The 23,923-nt window shown below is 43.4% G+C and overlaps 1 protein-coding gene across 1 annotated transcript in view; it reads left to right on the forward strand.

The window, feature by feature from the left end:
* The window catches only part of LOC308669777 (tyrosine 3-monooxygenase-like), a gene marked incomplete at both ends in the record, with an annotated part of 32,931 nt that overhangs the window by 5,344 nt on the left and 3,664 nt on the right, over positions 1-23,923 (forward strand). Inside the window, 5 exons of the mRNA XM_081330652.1 lie at positions 5-150; positions 2,556-2,691; positions 5,596-5,665; positions 8,699-8,755; positions 10,223-10,318. Of these exons, the coding sequence (XP_081186778.1) occupies positions 5-150; positions 2,556-2,691; positions 5,596-5,665; positions 8,699-8,755; positions 10,223-10,318 (505 nt within the window). The remainder of the gene's footprint in view (positions 1-4; positions 151-2,555; positions 2,692-5,595; positions 5,666-8,698; positions 8,756-10,222; positions 10,319-23,923) is intronic.

The following is a 23,923-nucleotide window of genomic DNA, read 5'->3' on the forward strand; positions in this document are numbered from 1 at the left end:
TCAGGAAAGAAATTTACCAGAAGCTGAGTGCCCTCTACCCCACCCATGCCTGTAAGCAGTACCTGGAAGCCTTTCATCAACTAGAAAAATATTGTGGATACCAAGCGGATTGTATCCCTCAACTCCAAGATGTCTCTGCTTTTCTAACAGGTTAGCACAATTGTAGGATTGCTAGTGTAGAAACACACTTCAAGGAGCCTCCAGGCCAAGCAATGTGGCACTTCTTTCTAGCTAGTGGTGGGATTCAAATATGTGGACAACCGGTTCTCTGTGTGGATGCCACTTCCGGAAATCCATTCTGGGCCTGGGCAACAAAAAATTAGCTACTGGTTCTGCCGAAGTGGTGCGAACTGGCTGAGTCCCACCACTGTCTCTAGCCCAATAATTAGCATTCTACTCTGAAGGTTTATGCAGCTGAAGAAGCTCGTAGTTTTGGGAAGTCAGCCAGTTTTTGAAATTTGCCAAAGGCAGCAGTACACCAGGACTACCTTTGGAAACCTACACACTGGTGTTAATTTTTTAAAAAGTGATATTGAATACAATTTCAAGCATAGTATTGACCACTGACTTTTATTTTGTTTACGAGTGATAGAACAAGGAGAAATCCCTACACTATTTGAAGAATTATAAGCATGGAGGCAACATTTTAAGGCATTCAGAAAAAGATTTATTTCATCTATTTTGTGGCTGAGTGGACACAGGACAGAATGAAGCCTGCAAGCTGCTGTCAGATGGGGCATTGCTACCATCTTTGAAGTTGTCGAGAGTGATGTAACCTACAGTAGAGGCCAAAATTGTGGAAACCTTTTTGGAAAAGTGTATTTTTGAGGTTTGATGGCTAATAACACCACTTTTTTTGGAGTAGTACCATGAAATTATATATCAGTGGAAAGATAATTTAATCAAGAATGTAATGCAACAAAGTTTGTTCAATTATCTGTACTGTATTCTATGAAAAGCTATAGTCAAATAACCAGAAAAAGGAAGCACAACTTGCTTAGGTTGATATCAGGTAGCTTTCCTTCATCTGATTGTAGCCAATGAGCATGAGGGTTTAGAGAGCCAATCAGGTGTCATCTTGTTTTGGGAATGAGCCAATCAGATCACAGTAGGATTCAGTTATTGATGTCATGTACTGAAGCTGAGAGGAGGACATTTGTCAGTGTGTCATGTGATCACTATCAAGTTGGTTGGAGTTTTTTTGTGTTCTTTCATTGAGTGAGCTTGTAAAACATAATACAATTAAAGTAATGGTGCAAAGAGTTGACTGGTTGCCCAGAAAGTGATGTAAAATAGTATTATTAAGTGAACAAGGCTACAGTTATAAAGAAATTAGAAGAAAAATTGGTGGGAACTTAACCAAAGGTGGCATTTCTACTGTACACTTTTCCCAAAAGGTTACCACAATTTTGGCCACTATTGTATGCTCTTAAACCTTAGCAGGAAAAGAGCCCCATAAATACTCCGTCTGCATGTCTCAAATGGGTGCTGCTTCTGTCCTTATTAGCTCCTATCCATGTGCTGCAATACGTGCTTGCTAGTTAGAGTTGAAATGCGTCATTTGTCACACTGCCTTCTTAAACTTATTCTCACGGATTCAAGAGGACTTTAATTGACCTCAAAGGAAACCTCTGAAAGAGATGATGATAGCAGCTTTTATGGAATCACAGGCACCACCAGAGCTATAAACCTGATGAAATCAATTATACTGAACAGCTTCTCTTTTCATGACAACATCTCAAGAACACAGTTGATGACGTTTGCTGACTTTGAACACTATGATTTTATAGCTTAATGGTTTCCCCTCTCTTTTTTAGCTTATAGCCTCATGGGTCCCATTTAGGCAGCATTGTGTTTAATGGCTGAGAATTGGCATTAGGGAGATCCACTTTGAATTTTTGGGTCAGTGACTCTTTCTTAAGCCAGCCTAGTTCACAGGGAGTTGCCTTGAGTTCCTGATCTTTGATGAGACAATAGAAGAGGACAAAGATACCAATCCATTCAAGTACCCAGAAAAGTCTGTGGGGAGTTTTATCCAGAAAAGACAACAGATAAGGGCAGGTGAAAGGATCAATGTTCCCAAGGATAGCTTCCAACTTTGGGGCAAAGCTTCTGACTCTAAGAGTATGGGAACAGCTCATACTAAATCCTTGACATTTCTGAGCAGGCATCAGCTTTCTTTTAGTAGTAGAGTTCATTTTCAGATCTTCCTCCCCCACTTCCCTTGGGGATATCACTGTGAACTTGTTTGATTTTCTTACATTTTTGCATGTTGCTCTGTGAGGGGCAAATACCCTGAGAAAGTTCCAAAATCATTTATCCAAGGTTCCATGACTAGATGGGAAGTTACAATCCTGCAGAAGAATAGAATACAAAAGGGAAGAGCCCTACATTAACAAGAAATGCACGTGTGAAACAGAGACATTTTCTGGGCAGGACAATGAACATAAACATGGAATAATAAAGTAACAGCAGAGCTTGGTACACTGCATCATTCGTCAGGTATAAATATATTTTCACCACGACTCGAACTGCATTGTAAATTTCTCTTATAGAAAGAACAGGCTTCAGGTTGAGACCAGCTGCAGGGCTACTATCTGCTCGGGATTTCCTTGCTGCCCTGGCATTTCGTGTCTTCCAGAGTACTCAGTACATAAGACATTGGTCATCACCCATGCATTCTCCAGAACCGTAAGTAGAAGTAATTTGGTACATGTCATGATTTTCTAAGTGTGTCACTGAAGGCTGCATTTTAACAGCTGCTACTGATGCCATGCCCTGGAATTGCCAACCATGGTCTCAAAATGTTGGATGATTCCAGTTTGAAGAAGGCAAAGCCAGCATTTCAGTTTTTCCAGAATTGGGACACAAGGGATGTAATTCTTAAAAAGTAACTTGTAGGCAAAAAAAAAGTAGGAAGCATTTAAGATTCTTGCTCACTTAGCACTCACACAGTTGTTCACTGTCAGCCTCAATCATTTATGATGTGTTCACACCCAACACTCTTTTCTGGCTAGGCTACACACTCATTTCTTTTATCCATCAGTTTTGTTTTCAGCCATATTTCATTACATTCTTTTCAACTTTTGACATCAGAATCCAATATTTTTTATTTTTATTTTATTTTAATCCCATTTATATCCTGCCCTTCTCCGAAGACTCAGGGCGGCTTACAGTCTAAGTACAAATCAAATGTGCTTAGCAATAGCAATATCAGCATGGGCACTGCCAAATTCTATCATTTAAAAAATGTTTGTATAAATTTCTCTGAAATTTAAACTACACCTGGGTTGCTCATGTGTACTCCCACCCATTCAGACTTCCTACTTCTCTTTCTCCCTTCTTTCTTCCAGTTGCATTCTCTAATAGGAGACCAATATTGGAAGAGACCAGGTATTCTTCCTTCTTTGCTTTGCAGTTTGTTTTGTAGTTTTTCAAAGTGGAAAAGAAATCAATATCCTTTTACAGGCACAGATGGTAGTCTGGTCAGCTGCCAAAGAAAAGATGGGACAGAACAATTTGTAGTGTAAACCTAGTCTGAAAAAACTCCTCCTAAATACAACTTTGCAAAGGCATGGAATTGTATGCAGCTCATATAAAAAGGAAGGAACATTCTCATTCTGAATTTTTCATGATACTGTATGTATCTTACATCTTCTATATAGCAATAGCAATAGCACTTAGACTTACATACCACTTCACAGTGCTTTATAGCCCTCTCTAAGTGGTTTACAGAGTCAGCATATTGATCCCAACAATCTGATCCTCATTTGCTGAGTCAACCTTGAGCCAGTGAGGATCGAACTGCTGACAGCCAGCAGTCAGCAGAAGTAGCCTTCAGTACTGCATTCTAACCACTGTCCCACCACAGGTCTTATACAGTAATGAATGATATTTAAAACAACAATATAATATAAAACCTCTTTACCAGCACTACAGTGGTCTGTTCCTTGGATGGGGTATCTGTGATCTGACACCATAATACTCAATGGAGCCAGCCAACACAGTTAAGGTCAATGTTAATATACATTGGCATTTTGGTTTGGGAGGATCCTGAGCCATCACTGAATCCTTAAGATCTTTTTATTGGCTGGTACCCCGTTGCTGCTGCCTTTCTTTATAGATTTTACTGAGTTTCATTATAAGATAAACATACAAAAAGAAACAAAAATTAGAGAACTGAGAGAAAGGAAGAGAGAGTGAAGTGCAAAGAAAGAAAGAAAGAAAGAAAGAAAGAAAGAAAGAAAGAAAGAAAGAAAGAAAGAAAGAAAGAAAGAAAGGAAGGAAGAAAGAAAGAAAGAAATAGTGACTACCAACTTATTTCAGTGCAATAAAATACAAAAAAAATAATTACAACCTCAGCCTTTTTCTTTACATTTCACAACATTCCAAGCCATTTATATAATAACTAATTCATTCTAATATCAAAACCTAAAATCAAAGTTCTGGGGTTTTTTTCTGTTTCAAGCAAAAATCCAGAAGTAGTTTCCAAATACCGTAGAAAGAAAACTAGATAAAAGATAAAGGTTTTCCTTGTCCAGTCATGTCCAACTCTAGGGGCAAGTGCTCATCTCTGTTTCTTAGCCAAGTGTTGTCTGAAGATGCTTCCATTTTCATGCAGCCAGCATGACTATACTCCAAGGTGCATGGAACAATTAAAACAATTTGCCATCTCCGCTAATTCCATCACCTTTACCATCCACTCTTATATTGTGGGAATTAGTGTGTCATTTTATGTTTGAGCTTCTGCCCCCTTTTTAAAAAAGAAACTGTGCAACCATGTTTTCATGACCACCAGCTTTCCGCCCCAGCTACCATCTCTCCTTCAATACCACCTGCCAGTGTATTATGCCAACCACCCAGTTGAGACTGTAGCTGTGCATGTACACATGGAGCATGTTATATATCCAAGCACTGTGGTGAGCTGACTTAATCAGTTACTTCTTTGGGGATGTGCAACCAGAGAAAGCATTATTGTGACGAAAGACTCCAGCCAGCACTCTGACTGGCTATTAAACTCCAAAACACTGGCTGATTCACTCATCTAAATCTTATGTTAGAGATTAAGATATATTTTAAAATATTTCATAATGGAGCTGCACCTTCATCTGGCTGGCCATTTCATCCATTTCAGAAATGGCTGGCTATAGGATCATTTGGAGACCTTTCCAAATTAAAAGTACTCGTGTTCTGATACCTGTCCCTCAAGGTTTCTGACCAGTTCCTCAACTGATAGAGGACTGAATATGCCAGGTGTATGCTGCAGTAGTTTTGGGCCACCTTGGGAACTGGTCTACGGATGCTCCATTTGCTTTGAATTTGGATTGTGTCTGCTCAGGGTAGTCCTTTGGTAAACATGCAAAATAGGTAGGAAATTGACTCCTGCATAGCTTTTGAAATCCACACGCCACCTGGAGAATCGGTTATGTCAAGGTTTTTCAATATAGCAGAAAAGAAACCGCTGAAACAACAAGACGGTACATATATACTGTAGATCATAGGATTTCTGTGGTTTGATGTGGCAATCAAGAGTTTTCACTTATTAAAAATGAGGTGACACCATTATGGCAATTTTTAACCTGTTTATTTTGGCAGGGATTGTTGCCACGAACTGCTGGGCCATGTTCCCATGTTAGCTGATATGGACTTTGCTCAGTTTTCACAGGTAATTTTGTTCTCCTTATTACATTGGGATGTTATGTCAATATTAGAGTGGGAAATTACCAACTCTGCAAGCATATATATATATATATATATATATATATATATATATATATATATATATATATATATATATATATATATATATATATATATATATATATATATATATATATATATATATATATATATTTGTCTGTATGTATACCGTACTTGGAAGTTGTCTTTCTTTTCTTGGAAGCTGTCTTCCTTTTTTCCTTTGGGATGATTTGTCTAAGCTTGGATCTAGCACTCCATTTACGTCTTCTACAAAAATTATTTCCTCCTCTGGAATTCTTATTAACATCTGCAAAAAACTTTCTTTTGTTCAACTCTGTCAGAGAATATAGTTAATATTGAGCTAGACAAACAGCTTGACCTAGTATTAGGCAGTGTCCTACCTGACATCTTACTTGGTAATTTAGACCAGATAGGAGATGACCATAATTTCTGTCTAATGGTACCTACCAAAGCAGAATTAATTTTTAGGGCAAAGTTTTGCAAAACACAGCAGAAGTTGGAGGAATGTTAGGAAATTTGATAGAGAAGGTAAGTTTTGCTAGGCAGCTATGTGGATTCTGAACCTCACTCATGAAACCAGAAGGGGTCACTCTAGCTCTTAAGTGTAAAGAAAAGGCTGAGTCTATCTACTGTACATTTGTATTTATTTTAAAAATATTTTTCTAGAGGAATTTATAAAGCATAAAAGCAAAACATAATCAAGGTTTTAAAGTAGGGTGATGTAGAAAAATAAAAATGAGGGGTCCTTGGTGCTCTCTGAGCTTGCTTGTTTTCTTGCAGACATTTCATTACCCTAACTAGGTAACATCATCAATTAAGGTAATGAAACGTCTGCAAGAAAACAAGCAAGCTCAGAGAGCACCAAGGACCCCTCATTTCAACCCTGAGCTACAAATATTTTCCTTCAAAAATAAAAATATGTAGTAACATGTCTATTAAAAGCATTTTTATCATGTAATAAGTTTAAAGTTTGGGAAATAATGATGATAACAATAGCAACATCAACAGTAGAAGCAATAGCACTTAGACTTATATGCCACTTCACAATGCTTCACAGCCCTCTCTAAGCAGTTTACAGAATCAATCTGGGTCCTCATTTTACCGACCTCGGAAGGATAGAAGGCTAAGTCAACCTTTAGTCGGTGAGAATCGAATTGTTGAACTGCTGACACCTGGCAGTCAGCAGAAGTACCCTGCAGTACTCCGTTCTAACCACTGCACCACCACAGCTCCTGAGGAGGTGGAGGAGGATAGATTTCAGCTGATAGAAAAAACTTACCATATCCCATATGTTTAAAAAATCTTCACATGCTCTATCCCAAGGCCTGGGACAATAGCTACATTTTTGAAGACCCCCAAAATATCATTAAAGTGGAAGTCACATGCATTTATGAGGGGAAATAGCACTTCAAAGGACAGGTGCCATGGCACCACTTCCTGTATCCTGATAGTTGGCATAGCTTACTTAAAGGAGCTGAAAAGTACCAGCTCTGCCTGATATTAATGAATGAATATGGGATATAGGTGATCCATCCCTCAAATAACCTGACTTCATGTCACGATGAACTTTATAGACAACAGCGAGCACTTGAATCATACCTAAAAGCTGAGTGTTAACCAGTGCAGCTTGCAGAGTGGTGGAATTTCATGGCCATATTAAAATGTGCCCACACTTCCTGTGTCATTGCATTTTCGACCAGCTGATTGTTCCATAACTTTCTGGAGAGCAACAGTAGCAGCTGATAATGGCAAACTGTCTCCTGTTATACCTTCTTTTAAATGCTGCACAGGCCATTTTCAGCAAGCAGCTGTTGCCTGGGTTGGACTGAGCAATGCTGGCTTAAATTGCTTTAGGATAAACCATCTGATTTACAGCTCTGCACTGAAGTTGCCAGATGTTCAAATCACACGGGGTGGATTATTTCATATTAGAGAGTATATGCTTCACTTCCATACATTCTTTTTCTTGGCTAAATAAGAATCCAAATATGAAGTCCTGGCTCTATATTGCATTATTAACAATCACGAAATAATAAATTGACCTAAGGGAAGTTGCAGGCAGAACAAACCCTACAGATGTTTATCCTAAAGATGACAACCTTGATTGCAGTATAAACATTCCTGGGAAAAGGCTCTGTGTTCTCATAAGTAAATTAATGGAGAATGTGTCCAGCTATTGTTATTAGACCTCTGAGTTCCAGGGAACCATATAGTATCTCTGGTCAGTTGATGAAGGACAACGTTGTGAGCAATCTTTTGGCTTCCTGCACCTACAGTACTTTAGTGACTACTGTCAGCAAAAGTATACTGGATTAAATGGAGACAGTTTTCCGAACTGAACATTTGCTTGAGTTTAGTTCACATGAGAACAGTCTACATAAGTCTTCAGCTTCCAAATTTTTTCCCCCTTCTTAAGTTACAGACCAGGGGACTTTTTACAGCATATTTTTTAATTCTTTCTTCTTGACTGGTATGGTACGCTGCTGGGTCCTAAAGGGAAGGAGTAGGGAAATAGAATGACAAAGCAATGCTTTCATATTTTTATTATAACCTTAATAATTAATGCTATAATTAAATCAATAATGATTTTTAACAATAAAATAACATTAATATTTCATGTTTAAAATTTTTATTATTATTATTATTATTTTTAACTTGTTTTATAACATGTAAGCCACCCAGAGTCACTTTGCAGGGATGATGGATGGCATTAAAAATTTAATAAATAAAATGTAGCATTGCCGTGCAAGCCCTGCCCCTCGTGGGGAGAGGTAGTGACCTCCTGAAGATGCTACTGAAAATAATATAACTCTGCTCTTTCTTTTTTTTTACTATATATATATATATATTTCTTTGTGTTCTATTATTTTTTTCCTTTTTAACAACAAAAAAAGAAGATATAATTCTGAAAGGTTTTTATGGAATGGAGTGGCAAAACATCTTATGATTTTAATAAAAATCAATATGCTTGATTTAGGATATTGGGATGGCTTCTCTTGGAGCATCTGATGAAGATATTGAAAAATTATCAACAGTGAGTACAAATCACATTGTCAAGCACAGGGGAAATCAGGAGATTCAGGCAGTTCAAATGAGTATAAAGATTTATTGTAAGCTTAAGCGCTCTACAAGAATCTGACCAACTGGCCGTTAAGGGAAATGAGTGGGAGATAAGAAAAGCATTTGATCTTTTGCAGGCATGCAGGGACTCCTGACTTTTGATGTGTTTGTCCCCTCCCTCAGGCTCAGCCTGGTCATCTCCTACACACATTTTCACAGCAGAAATACAATGCCAAAGGAATCACATGTATGCAGTAATGCAGTGGCGTAGCGTGGGTTGTCAGCACCCGGGGCAAGGCAAGTAATTTGCGCCCCCTCGCTCTCGCACCGCATGCCTGGCACCCCCCTGGCGTAAGAAGAATCGAGCCTCCCGCGATCTCCCGTCCCCCCCCCTGAAATTCTCGCCCGCTTTCACAGACTTGTTCTTTTACACCGGCTGCAAGTACCAGGAGCCAAAGGCAGCCTCTCCGAAAGCCTCACACCCAAAGACGCAGGCACGCCCACACCGAGGAATGCTGCCGCTGGCGAGGCTCGCAGACGCCGCCGCTGCCGTTCTTTCTTTCTCGTTCGCAGGAGCGCGCGGCGGCGTGCGCATACAGAGGCGTATATAGACCCAGAGAGCCACCGAGCCTTCCCCCACCCGGAGAGAGAAGCGTTTCTGTGTCGGCGCAGGCACAGATACCCCTCGCTCGCGAGCAGCCTTGCCCTAGCCCGCCGGTCGCGCCCCCCCAGATGTTGCGCCCAGTGCGGCCGGCCCCCCCCTGCCCCCCCACACTACGCCACTGCAGTAATGCACATCAATAGAACATATCATATAAATATTCTATGCTTTCCAAAGAGCCAGGAAATATTACTTATTTTCTGCAAGAAAATGCAGCTTGTGCTGTCCTTACAGACATGTTGAGAGAAAGGGAGAGATATTCTATGATCATGGGTACTTCTTGCAAAATGTTCTCATAGTATAGCATTCCTCCCCATATCCAGCCATCCAGGATCCAAGCACCCATAGCATGGCTATCTCCAACCATCCAAATAGGAAGTGTTTTCTAATACACTCGGAAGGTGTAACATTGGAAAAAGTGGTTAGATAGAAGCAATTCCCATTGGGACATATTTGCATTCCCCCTTTTCCTTTACAGAAGCGAACTTTGGTGGTCCCAATTCAGCTGGTGGATATTGTGCTGTTGTTGTTTTTCCAGAATGCATCAAATGTTGTATCAAGTAGAGATACAGTGATAAAATTGAAAGGTTGCCAACATAATACTCTCTCATCACAACAAAGGAATACCAAGGCAGATGAACAAACAATTCCACTAACACAAGGATGAGTGGTAGTAAATTCTGGATTAAGAATTGGAAAATTTCTATTACTCCTCATAATTTGTTCTCATTAATCTGTTTCTTCCTTCTCAGATAAGTTCTAATAATCTCTTCTTCTTAGTTCTATTGGTTTACAGTTGAGTTCGGTCTCTGCAAACAAAATGAATCTATCAAAGCCTATGGAGCTGGTCTCCTCTCTTCCTATGGGGAACTGATAGTAAGTTTTTAAAAATATTTTTGTCTGATATATGTCTTCCCTAGAAACACCAACAGCTTAGAAGTGTGTAATATTTAGCAATAGATAGGGATTACCAAAGGGACGTGGTGGCTCAGTGGGTTAGGACACTGAGCTTGTCGATCAGATGGTCGGCAGTTTGGCGGGTCGAATCCCGAGTGCCGCGTAGCAGAGTGAGCGCCTGTTACTCGTCCCAGCTTCTGCCAACCTAGCAGTTCGAAAGCACGTAAAAATGCAAGTAGAAAAATAGGGACCACCACAGTGGGAAGGTAACAGCGTTCCGTGCGCCTTTGGTGTCTAGTCATGCCGGCCACATGACCACAGAGACGTCCTCGGACAAGCGCTGGCTCTTTGGCTTTGAAACGGAGATGAGCACCGGCCCCTAGAGTCGGAAACGACTAGCACGCATGTGCGGGGGAACCTTTACCTTTACCTTTAGGGATTACCAGCCGGGAACACTGGAAGTAGCTCAGAGCCAGAGGTTTATATGTGTTCTGAACCAGCCCTCTTCTCGCACCCCTAATCAAAAGAAGAGTCTGGAAAGCGTCCAAGGCTAAAAGGCTTCTGCCAAGATTTAATTACGCAGTTAACAAAAACACAAGAGCTTGTCTTCTCAAGCGGAAAAAGTTGCTTTCAGCAACCAGCCCCTCCCCAAACACTTCTTTTATAGAGAGCTCAGGGCGTGGTCTCCCTGTGCCTCCTCCCGAGGAGTCCCATAGTCTTTCTTTGTTTGTCCCTGCTCGTCTGCCTCCTGCGTCGGGCGTCCTTGAACAGGGCCAGCTGTGGGTCATCATCCTCCGCACTCTCGGGCTCACACAGCTGAGAAGAGGTCCCCGGCTGAGGGCTCTGCAAAGCCTCCAAATCATCATCATCAGCCGGTTCGTTTCCCTCCTCCCCCACATCTGAGTCCTCCGATACATCGGAGCCGGCTGTCGGACCCACAGGCTGGCCCTGAGTCACAACAATATGAACACTGGAAGTAGCTCAGAGCCAGAGGTTTATACATTTATTTTAAAATGAAATAAAACTTTCACAGGGTTTTAATGATGAACAAGATACTTCTCATCAACCAATTATAATGAAGGCTCAGATTGGTCATGCTTTCAGTGTAGTAGTCCTTAACTTACACTCATTTCTTTAGTGACCATTCAAAGTTACAACACACTCATTTCTTTAGTGACCATTCAAAGTTACAACAGCAAACAAAAGTGACTTATGACTGGTTTTCATATTTATGACCATTGCAGCATCCCTGTGGGCATGTGATCAAAATGTGGATGTTTGACAATTGGCCTATTTATGACTGTTGCAGTGTCCCAGGTTCACGTGATCCCCTTTTGTGACCTTTTAACAACAGAGTCAATGGGGAAGCCAGATTCACTTAACAGCGGTGTTATTAGCCTAACAGATGCAGTGTTTCGCTTAACAATTGCAGCAAGAAAGGTTGTATAATGGGGCAAAATTCAGTTAATAACTGTCTTATTTATTTTTTTTTATTTTTTTTAATTCCATTTATATCCCGCCCTTCTCCGAAGACTCAGGGCGGCTTACAAGCTTAGCAGTAGCCTTCATTCTATGTATATGCCTGTTTATTAGGGCTTTCACACACACCCCAAGCGGCATTATTACAAAACAAAATTTAGGGCTTGATTGTAGTCATAAGCCTAGGACTACCTGTATTTAAAATGTGTGGCTTGGATTCAAACCTAGTCATAAGTAGAATGGATCCATTAAAATAAATGGAACTAGAAATGTTCGGAGGTGTTTTTTTATGACAATTTATTTTTATGTACAATATGCATAAAAATATGTAGCACATGGAAAAAAGGAACGGGACCTCAATTAAATATCTGCTTTCCTTCATGTCCCGCTCTATGGATGCCCCTGAATTAAGTTAGATCTCATTTAGAACTGTTCTCAGATGACCTAGCATACAGACATACTGAAGTTAAATTTTTCCCCAAATTAGTAACACTTACAGTAATTCAGTTAAGTAGATGAGATTTACAGTAGGTCATGCCTAATTTAAATCCTATTGTTTTTAATGGACCTGCTTTAAATTCAATGAATTTTTATAGAGACATAAAGTGCCTCTAATGTATATACTCCTGGCCACTGCTTGATGCTACGCCAGCATCTACCTCACTTGTTCTAACCATGCTGGCTGAGAATTACAGGCGACGTAGTCTGGTATATCTTTAAGGCACCACTTTGGGTGGGAGATTTCACTTGGCTGTCCTAGCTGGAGCTATCCAAAATGATTCCAGTTGTAATGCTGTTGTTAAATACATCTGTTTATAAAGCAATGACTAGCCGTGTTTTTAAAAGAAGGCAAATTTCAGAGTTCATTTTCAAGTACCATTTGGCCTTGTAACACGGTTTTGTCCTTCAAATGGGAGGTGACATTTAAACATACTCTATCTGAACCCATAACTTACCATGCCAGTGAATGTGATGTGTCTTGAACTTTAGAAAACTGACCAACAGACTCAGTTTTGCACTATATTTTTACTGTATGTTCAGCTGTTCTGCATTATATAGAATGAATTTTGTGTTAACACCCAGGCTGGAGTTGAGCCCATGTACAGTAAAATGTAATGGCCCATAGTTCACAGCTGGCAGGCGTTTTTCCTCTGCGTGCTTCATTTGCTGAAAAACAAACCTCCCTTCATTGTGAAGGGTTATGTGGGGTCATCAAGCACTTTTTAAGCGTATCTTCCCACTTCAAGGATGACAGATTCTGAAAGAAAAGCTGGGTCTGAGATTATAAAAACTTTTCAACATGTATTGGTAAGCCTCGAGCATTATGTATCTGCATATTATTACAAATGGATCTGGTTTAGATTTAAGGAATATTCACAGGGAGAATCGACTAAGCACCATGCAATTACAAAGTAAATAATAGAGCTTAAGTCCAGCTAAAATTCAGCATTTGGAAGGGAATTAAGGCTGCTTTTTTGTCCTAAATTTCCTATTTTGACTTTGGGAGATATTATAAGTTTCAAAATATAAAGATTGTTGTGATTCAGGGTCAGCCTGTGGGTTCAGCAGTTGGGTCGGACGATTCAGAGGAGGAGGAGGGGGGTGTTGGAGAGCTTGCTGAGAATAATATTGAGGCTCCACAGAGCCCTCAGCCAGGCCCCTCCCATCTGGTCATGACGCAGACCCAGCTGTGTGACCCTGACAGCGTGGATGAAGATGACCCACAGCTGGCCCTGTTCAAGGACGCCCGATGCAGGAGGCAGTCAATCAGGAGTAAACAGAGGAAGGCAATGGGGCACCTTGGAAGGAGGCAGAGAGAAGCCACGCCCTGAACTGTTTAAAAGGGGAATGTGTGGGAGGGCAACCGTTTGAATAGCTCCTGTTTCATGGTTCGTGTTTGCTCTCTTTGCTCTCTTTGCTCTGTTTATGTTTTTATGTTAATAAATTTGGCAGGCTTAGTTCCAGCCTCTTGCCTTCCTATAAAAGGGGTTGTCCCTGCCTTTTCTGCAGGGCCGGTAGCAGGCTGGTACAGAACAAAGATACTCTCAGGCTAGCTAGCTTAACTCCTTATGATTCCTGTACATGACCAAAAGCCAGCCTTAGAAGCAGCCTCTCAGTGCCTTTATTGTGGATTTTTTTTAGCTTCCCAGTTTAATTTACCTCTTTGGAATTCCTTAGTGATAGCCATCCAGCTACAACTAGATCTGATCCTGTGTAACTTTTGAGCATGGAAAAGATCAGGGAGGGGTCAAATTAGAAATCAGAGGAGTTTCAATAAGATTTGCCCAGTTTTGACACAAATTAAATTTGGGATTTATTGAGTTATATTAGAACACCATCATTATTTCTGGAAAGACATCCTCTTTATCTCTTCTTCTTTTTCTTTCTTTTCCTGACACTTCCAATAAGAGTCATAATATGAGGACACAGGCAAGGATGTTTCTCTGGAGCAGCTTTACATAAGCTGGACACCATCCAAATTCATGGATTTCAGCTGCCAAATCAAATCTCAGCAATAATCATTGTGCCTGAGAATCCTGGGAATTGAGAACCCATGTATCTGGAGAGTGCCAAAGCTGGGTAAAGCTGCTATGAACACTCTTTTTCCACCTTTTTGGAAATTAAGAAATACAGTAGCAAGGACTTCCAGGGTTGTAATGGCAGACTGAAGGCAGCTCCACTTTTGTGGAGTCAACAATAGAGGAATTGACTAGACCAGGGGTAGGCAACCTCAGCTCTTTTATGACTCGTGGACTTCAACTCCCAGAATTCCATGAGTCATAAAAGAGCCGAGGTTGCCTACCCCTGGACTAGAGGAACTGGTAAATGTATCAGCTTCTTGGAACTCCTCTCTGGATCAAGGAGAGAGAACAATGATCACCCACATGTTTGCACCATACAGTATCTCCCAATAAAGAGATAGCCATCTCAATCTGGTTTGATAGCTCTGGGAGCCAGGGGGGAAAACATCTTGCCTAAGCCATGGCTAAGCATCTTCAAAGAGTCAATGGGTTCGCCTTTCTTAACTAATCTAGGAAGTTGCTCATTATTACCGTATATACTTGAGTATAAGCCGAATTTTTCAGCCCACTTTTTGGGCTGAAAAATTCCACTTCGGCTTATACTCCAGTCAACAAAAAAAACTTACCGAGGACTTGTGCGCGGCCGAGGCTTTGGTGCTTCCGGGATCGCCCGCACCTCTCCCAAGCCACCGCCGTCCGAGACCTGCCGAAGTTTGGGGAGGTTTGGGGAGGTGCGCGCGCACCTCCCCAAACTCCGCGCCTTGCCTGCCTGCTTCTTTCTGCAGCGGAAAGAAGCAGGCAGGCAGGGCGCGGAGGAACGGAGACTTGCCGACGTTTGGGGAGGTTTGGGCGCCTCCCCAAACCTCGGCAGGTCTCCGTTCCTCCGCGCAGACCTGCCGACGTTTGGGGAGGTTTGGGCGCCTCCCCAAACCTCGGCAGGTCTCCGTTCCTCCTGCCGACCTTTGGGGAGGTTTGGGCGCCTCCCCAAACCTCGGCAGGTCTCCGTTCCTCCTGCCGACCTTTGGGGAGGTTTGGGCGCCTCCCCAAACCTCGGCAGGTCTCCGTTCCTCCTGCCGACCTTTGGGGAGGTTTGGGCGCCTCCCCAAACCTCGGCAGGTCTCCGTTCCTCCTGCCGACCTTTGGGGAGGTTTGGGCGCCTCCCCAAACCTCGGCAGGTCTCCGTTCCTCCTGCCGACCTTTGGGGAGGTTTGGGCGCCTCCCCAAACCTCGGCAGGTCTCCGTTCCTCCTGCCGACCTTTGGGGAGGTTTGGGCGCCTCCCCAAACCTCCCCAGGTCTCCGTTCCTCCTGCCGACCTTTGGGGAGGTTTGGGCGCCTCCCCAAACCTCCCCAGGTCTCCGTTCCTCCTGCCGACCTTTGGGGAGGTTTGGGCGCCTCCCCAAACCTCGGCAGGTCTCCGTTCCTCCTGCCGACCTTTGGGGAGGTTTGGGCGCCTCCCCAAACCTCGGCAGGTCTCCGTTCCTGTTTGGGGAGGTTTGGGCGCCTCCCCAAACCTCCCCAAACCTCGGCAGGTCTCCGTTCCTCCGCGCAGACCTGCCGACCTTTGGGGAGGTTTGGGCGCCTCCCCAAACGTCCCCAAACCTCGGCAGGTCTCCGTTCCTGTTTGGGGAGGTTTGGGCGCCTCCCCAAACCTCCCCAAACCTCGGCAGGTCTCCGTTCCTCCGCGCAGACCTGCCGACCTTTGGGGAGGTTTGGGCGCCTCCCCAAACGTCCCCAAACCTCGGCAGGTCTCCGTTCCTGTTTGGGGAGGTTTGGGCGCCTCCCCAAACCTCCCCAAACCTCGGCAGGTCTCCGTTCCTCCGCGCAGACCTGCCGACCTTTGGGGAGGTTTGGGCGCCTCCCCAAACGTCCCCAAACCTCGGCAGGTCTCCGTTCCTGTTTGGGGAGGTTTGGGCGCCTCCCCAAACGTCCCCAAACCTCGGCAGGTCTCCGTTCCTCCGCGCAGACCTGCCGACCTTTGGGGAGGTTTGGGCGCCTCCCCAAACCTCCCCAAACCTCGGCAGGTCTCCGTTCTTCCTGCCGACCTTTGGGGAGGTTTGGGCGCCTCCCCAAACCTCCCCAAACGTCGGCAGGTCTGCGCGGAGGAACGGAGACCTGCCGAGGTTTGGGGAGGTTTGGGGAGGCGCCCAAACCTCCCCAAACAGGAACGGAGACCTGCCGAGGTTTGGGGAGGTTTGGGGAGGCGCCCAAACCTCCCCAAAGGTCGGCAGGTCTGCGCGGAGGAACGGAGACCTGCCGAGGTTTGGGGAGGTTTGGGGAGGCGCCCAAACCTCCCCAAACAGGAACGGAGACCTGCCGAGGTTTGGGGACGTTTGGGGAGGCGCCCAAACCTCCCCAAACGTTGGCAGGTCTGCGCGGAGGAACGGACACCTGCCGAGGTTTGGGGAGGTTTGGGGAGGCGCCCAAACCTCCCCAAACAGGAACGGAGACCTGCCGAGGTTTGGGGACGTTTGGGGAGGCGCCCAAACCTCCCCAAAGGTCGGCAGGTCTGCGCGGAGGAACGGAGACCTGCCGAGGTTTGGGGAGGTTTGGGGAGGCGCCCAAACCTCCCCAAACAGGAACGGAGACCTGCCGAGGTTTGGGGAGGCGCCCAAACCTCCCCAAACGTCGGCAGGTCTGCGCGGAGGAACGGAGACCTGCCGAGGTTTGGGGAGGTTTGGGGAGGCGCCCAAACCTCCCCAAACAGGAACGGAGACCTGCCGAGGTTTGGGGACGTTTGGGGAGGCGCCCAAACCTCCCCAAAGGTCGGCAGGTCTGCGCGGAGGAACGGAGACCTGCCGAGGTTTGGGGAGGCGCCCAAACCTCCCCAAAGGTCGGCAGGAGGAACGGAGACCTGCCGAGGTTTGGGGAGGTTTGGGGAGGCGCCCAAACCTCCCCAAAGGTCGGCAGGAGGAACGGAGACCTGCCGAGGTTTGGGGAGGCGCCCAAACCTCCCCAAAGGTCGGCAGGAGGAACGGAGACCTGGGGAGGTTTGGGGAGGCGCCCAAACCTCCCCAAAGGTCGGCAGGAGGAACGGAGACCTGCCGAGGTTTGGGGAGGCGCCCAAACCTCCCCAAAGGTCGGCAGGAGGAACGGAGACCTGCCGAGGTTTGGGGAGGCGCCCAAACCTCCCCAAAGGTCGGCAGGAGGAACGGAGACCTGCCGAGGTTTGGGGAGGTTTGGGGAGGCGCCCAAACCTCCCCAAAGGTCGGCAGGAGGAACGGAGACCTGCCGAGGTTTGGGGAGGTTTGGGGAGGCGCCCAAACCTCCCCAAAGGTCGGCAGGAGGAACGGAGACCTGCCGAGGTTTGGGGAGGCGCCCAAACCTCCCCAAAGGTCGGCAGGAGGAACGGAGACCTGCCGAGGTTTGGGGAGGCGCCCAAACCTCCCCAAAGGTCGGCAGGAGGAACGGAGACCTGGGGAGGTTTGGGGAGGCGCCCAAACCTCCCCAAAGGTCGGCAGGAGGAACGGAGACCTGCCGAGGTTTGGGGAGGCGCCCAAACCTCCCCAAAGGTCGGCAGGAGGAACGGAGACCTGCCGAGGTTTGGGGAGGCGCCCAAACCTCCCCAAAGGTCGGCAGGAGGAACGGAGACCTGCCGAGGTTTGGGGAGGTTTGGGGAGGCGCCCAAACCTCCCCAAAGGTCGGCAGGAGGAACGGAGACCTGCCGAGGTTTGGGGAGGTTTGGGGAGGCGCCCAAACCTCCCCAAAGGTCGGCAGGAGGAACGGAGACCTGCCGAGGTTTGGGGAGGTTTGGGGAGGCGCCCAAACCTCCCCAAAGGTCGGCAGGAGGAACGGAGACCTGCCGACGAGCCGCGGCCACACAGGGTATTCCTGTGTATTCAGGCTTGCAGAACGGCGGATCGGCTTATACTCGAGTCAATAACTTTTTCCAGTTTTTGGGGGTGAAATTGGGGGTCTCGGCTTATACTCGAGTCGGCTTATACTCAAGTATATACGGTAATTTACTAGAAGTGTAGAACCTTCCAAAGGATATGCTTTATTCCATTGGGAGAATCTCCTTCTACTCTGGATGAAAGAAGTTCCATGTACATTTAAGAATTAAAAAGAAAAACTTTCTTTTTTTTTAATTAAAAAGTTTTAACATACATTTTATCTTTAACAATCCCCCCTCCCCCTCCCATACCCATCCCTCCCTACCCCTCCCCCCCTCCCCCCCCCCCGACTTCCCAGAGCTAAGTACAGGGTATAAAAACAAAAAAAAACACTCATAAACATCCAAATGCTAACAACCATAAACTCTGAAATCTATCACTCTCTAGCTCATATAGGATAACTACAAACACTATTACTATTAACTATAAAAAAAGAAAAAAGAAAAGAAAGGAAGACTTATTCAAATGCTACATGAAACTTTTTAGTCCCATATTTGTTCTGGATATACTCAATCCATTTTCTCCACTCCATAATGTAACGTTCTTGTGAGTGATCTTTCAAATAAGCCGAAATCTTTGCCATCTCTGCCAGGTCAGAAACCTTTAAAGTCCATTCTTCTATAGTCGGCAGTTCCTCCTTCTTCCAATATTGACCTATTAAGAGTCTTGCTGCCGTAGTTAAATTCAACATCAACTTAGTGTCCACAACCGCAGCATCTGTAATTATACCTAACAAAAAAAATTGTGGGCAAAACTTTATCCTTTGCTTGAAAATCTTCTGCTTGTTCCACCAAATTTTTATCCAAAAGGCCTTAACCTTTTTACAAGTCCACCATATGTGAAAATATGTTGCATCTTCATCGCCACACCTCCAGCACTTGGGCTGATAATTCGGATACATACTTGCAAGCTTTTTAGGATCTAGATGCCATCTATAAAACATTTTATAAAAATTCTCTCTTAAGTTTTGAGCTTGTGTAAATTTTACGTTCCTCACCCAGATCTTTTCCCACGTGTCCATTGTAATAACTTCTTGAATATTTTGGGCCCATTTTATCATACAATCTTTAACAAGTTCTGTTTCTGAGTCAATTTCTATCAATGCAAGATATATCCGTTTGATATGTGCTGGACCCTGCTTTCTAATTTGCTTTATCAGATTTTCATCAGTCATTGTAAAACCAGTTTTCTGATCTTCTTTCCACCTGGCCCGTAGCTGAATATATTGGAACCAAGTTTGAACAATCTTCTCATCTCGCAAGAGACTGTACGGTTTCAGACACCAAACATTTCTTTCCAAACTTAAAATCTCCTTATACGTAGTCACATCATGTTTGAAACCAACATTTATATTTTCTATTGCGTGTTTTGGGATTGCCCACAATGGTATCTTACAACCTAACTTATGTCTGTACTTCTTCCAAACTCTCAACAATGCTTGTCTTAAAATATGTGCTTTAAACACATTATCTACCTTTTTATCATACAACAAATATGCATGCCAGCCAAACAACAAGTCATGGCCCTCAAGATTTAATAATCTCTCTTGTGTCAAATTAATCCAATCACTTATTCCTGCTAACGCAGCAGCTTCATAATATAATTTAAGATTGGGCATTTTAAGACCACCTCTTTCACGAGTATCCTGCATAATCTTAAGTTTAACTCGTGGCTTTTTCCCTGCCCAAACAAATTTATTGATACCTCGCTGCCATTCCTCCAGATTAGAATCTTTCTTAAGAACCGGTATCATTTGAAATAAGAATAAAAATTTAGGCAGGACATTCATTTTCACTGCTGCGATTCGCCCCAACAAAGACAATTGCAATTTTTCCCAGCTCTCCATTTCTTTTTGGATTTTTCCCCACAATCTTTCATAGTTATTTTTATATAACTTTGTATTAGAGGGTGACAAAAACACCCCCAAATATTTGACCCTTTTAACAATCTCAAATCCAGTTAGTCCTTCTAAAAGAGCCTTTTGCGATACTGTCATATTTTTGGCCAGAATTTTAGTTTTTTGTGCATTAACTTTAAATCCAGAAACCTTCCCATATTGCATTATTATCTCCATCAGGTCCACAACAGAATTCTCTGGCTGGGTCACTGTAACAACCAGATCGTCTGCGAACGCCCTCAATCTATAATCCTGATCTCTAATTTGAATACCCTTAATTTTTTCCGAGTTCCGAATTTTTATCAATAATATCTCCAATGTTAAAACAAATAATAAAGGTGATAACGGACACCCTTGCCTTGTGCCCTTCTCAATATTACAAGCTTCAGTCAAACTATTGTTAACTATTATTCGGGCAGTTTGTTTTTGATATAATGCCCTAATTGGTTGCAAAAATTTATCCCCAAAATTCATTTTATCTAAAACTTTCATCAAAAATTGCCAATTCAATTGATCAAAAGCTTTTTCCGCATCTAAAAAAATTAGCGCCGCAGGGATCTGGTTGTTCCTTTCCAAAAACTCTAACACATCAACTATATGCCTCACATTATTTTTCATTTGCCTACCACTGATAAACCCAGTTTGATCCCCATGAATCACCTGTTGCAGAACCCTCATCAGTCTATTAGCCAACACCTTAGCAAATATCTTATAATCTGTATTTAAAAGTGATATCGGTCTGTAATTTTTTACTTGAGTAGCATCTTGATCTTCCTTCGGTATCAAAGAAATAAAAGCAGTTCTCCAAGACGGAGGCACCTTTCCCCCTCTCTGAATTATCTGAAACAGTTCCTTTAATGGCTTTATCAACTCCATTTGTAAATTTCTGTAATAAACCGCAGTCAAACCATCCGTACCTGGTGCTTTATCCAACTTCAATTCCTTAATTGCTGTAAGAATTTCTTCTTCTGTTATTAATTGGTTAATCTCCTCTTTTTGTGCCTGCGTAAGAACCGGGATGCTAGCATTCTCCAAATATACATCAATATCCTTTTCATTAATCTTCTCCTTAGCATATAACTTAGAATAAAAGTCCAGAAAGGCTTCCTTAATAAGATCCTGTTGAAACACCACCTTTCCCTTATGTTCAATTTTGTCTATATTAGAAGCCCTTTGCTTTTTCCTAAGTCTATAAGCTAGCCATCTACCTGGCTTATTAGCATTGCAAAAAGTATTATGCCTAGCAAACCGCAAATTAGTTGCCACTTGGTCAGCCATTAATTTGTCAAATTGTCCTCTTAATAGCTTAATAACCTCCTTAACCTTCACATCCAATGGGTTCAAGATCAAGGCTTTTTCTTTTTCCCTAATTTCATTCTCCAGTTCTTTCCTTCTGGCTTCCAAAGTACGTCTGTGTTTGTTATTCATATATATCAACACCCCTCTCATATAGGCCTTGCTAGCATCCCAAACCATATCCATAGAAGTATCCTTATTCATATTAATTTCAAAAAAATCCTTCATCCGCTGTTTACATTCTTCCACATTTCTCTGATTTCTAAACAAGTTCTCATTTACGCGCCACGAGCACCTATCTCTATTGTCCTTATTGATCTCTAACCAAACTGGACTATGGTCAGAAATAGCTCTTGCACAGATCTTTACCTTCTTAATCCTAGAAAAAAAATCATTAGTCAGCAAAATAAAATCAATCCTGGAAAAAGATTGATGTCTATCAGAAAAAAAAGTATAATCCTTTTCATGCAGGTGAGTGTCACGCCAAATATCTCGCAGTTCCAGATCATCCTTCATTTCAAAAAAAGATTTAGGCAATCTGGCATGACTCGGAGAGCGCTTAAAAGAACCAGCCTTATCCATCTGTACGTCCAAAACTCCATTCCAATCCCCCATAAAAATAAACGATTTGTAATCCAATTGAGTAAGCTTTGTATGAAGTGAGCTAAAAAAATCAGCTTGCTGTTGATTAGGAGCATACAGTCCAACTAAAAGCGTTTTTTTGCCTTCAAGCAGCAAATCTATCATAACATATCTTCCATGCTTATCTGCTTCAATTAATTCCGCTGATAAAGCGCTTTTAACATAAACAACCACTCCATTTTTCTTATTCATCGCAGATGCAACAAATTGCATGCCCAATCTTGAGTTCGATAAATACTTTTGGTCCATAGCCCTAATATGCGTTTCTTGCAAACATATAACATCAATCTTGAATTGTTTTAAATATTGAAAAACTTTCTTTCTCTTCTGTGGTGAATTTAGTCCATTAACATTCCAGGTTAGAAATTTAGTCGCCATGCGTGGCATCCCGAAGCTGTTGGAGCACATCTTTAATAGCCCCTCTATCTTCTTTGGGCCACGCTCCTCCCACTGCTTCACTGTAAGTACGCTTTGAAAGTTCCATAAACTTCTGTTGGTCTTGCTCTTTTATTTGTTTTGCTCGTTTTACAGCGGCACGTGTCACCCTCTGCTCTCCAGCAACAGCCAACGAGGCTATAATTTGATCCCCTCCAGCACCATTCTCCTCTTTCTGTCCACCTGCAGCCTCTTGGGATTTCCCTTCTCCAAATCCCTTTACAGCTTCCAGAAGTGATAGTGGGGTCGCTTTTAAAACATTATTGTAGAAGTCACGTGCCTGTGTCACAGTAACCAGACGGTATCTTTTACCTTCATACATCACCACCAATCCGACAGGAATCTCCCATCTAAACTTTATTTCACGTTGCTTAAGTTCTTGCACAAGAAATGCAAAATCCTTCCTTCTCCTTAAAATCTTTGGAGGAATTTCTTTTAAAACCAAAACTTCTTGGTCAGCAATCACAACTTTAGTATCATAAGCGGCTTGAATAACTTCATCTCTGGTTTCTCTCTTAGTAATATAAACCACCACATCTCTAGGTAGCTTTCTCTGTCTAGCAATCCATGAGTTTACACGAAAGACTTTATCCATGCATCCCTTTATTTCAGATGCTGGCTGACCCAATACTTCTTCCAAAGCCTCAGAAATCAGCTGCTTTAGGTCTTCTTTAGGGTTCTCTTTTAAGCCCCTGATTCTGATAGCATACTGCATCTGGTGATACTGGACAAGACTCAATTCTCCGTCCATTCTATCCCTTAAATCTTCATTCTCCAGTACCTTTACTTCTATTATAACATTCTTTTGACTCAGATCCTCCACTTTTTCGTCCAAACTTTGCACACATTCAGCCACGCTTTGCACTATAGACAAAATGTCTACCCTCATCGCACTAAACTTCTCTTCTATCCTCTCCTCCAATTTCTCCAATTTCTCCTCCACCTTTGCCAGCTTGTCACCCAGCATTTCTGATATTACCTGGGATTGTTTTTCCAAAGCATCTTCTAAATCCTTCGATGTCAGTGCAGCAGGAGGAAGCAAAGCTTGCAACGATGTCTGTTGCACCGGGGAGGTTCCCGCACTCCGAAGAGTTTTTGAGGGAGGTTTAGCCGCCATCTTTTCACTTTCACTTGTTGCGCACTTTCACTTTAAGTTTATAAAGTCCATTAAGCTAGAGAGTAAAAATAAAAGTCCTCTTCACCTTGACCTCCTGTACCGCTCTGCCTGCTCCTTTTATTCCAAGGTCTTTCCTTCTGGCAGGGGTGGTCGCAAACGCCTGGCTCTGCTCCAAAAATCCCGGAGCAGAGATGCTGAACAGCTGGGAGCAACCCAGGCTACGGGGGAGTTCAATCCTTCAGCCGCCCAAGCTTTAAGCTCAGGCGGCCCCGGAGAACTCAACCCCTACCTGGGGCCTCACCCCC

The sequence above is a fragment of the Vipera berus genome, assembly GCF_964194415.1.
Source record: "Vipera berus genome assembly, chromosome: 6".
Lineage (NCBI taxonomy): Eukaryota > Metazoa > Chordata > Lepidosauria > Squamata > Viperidae > Vipera > Vipera berus.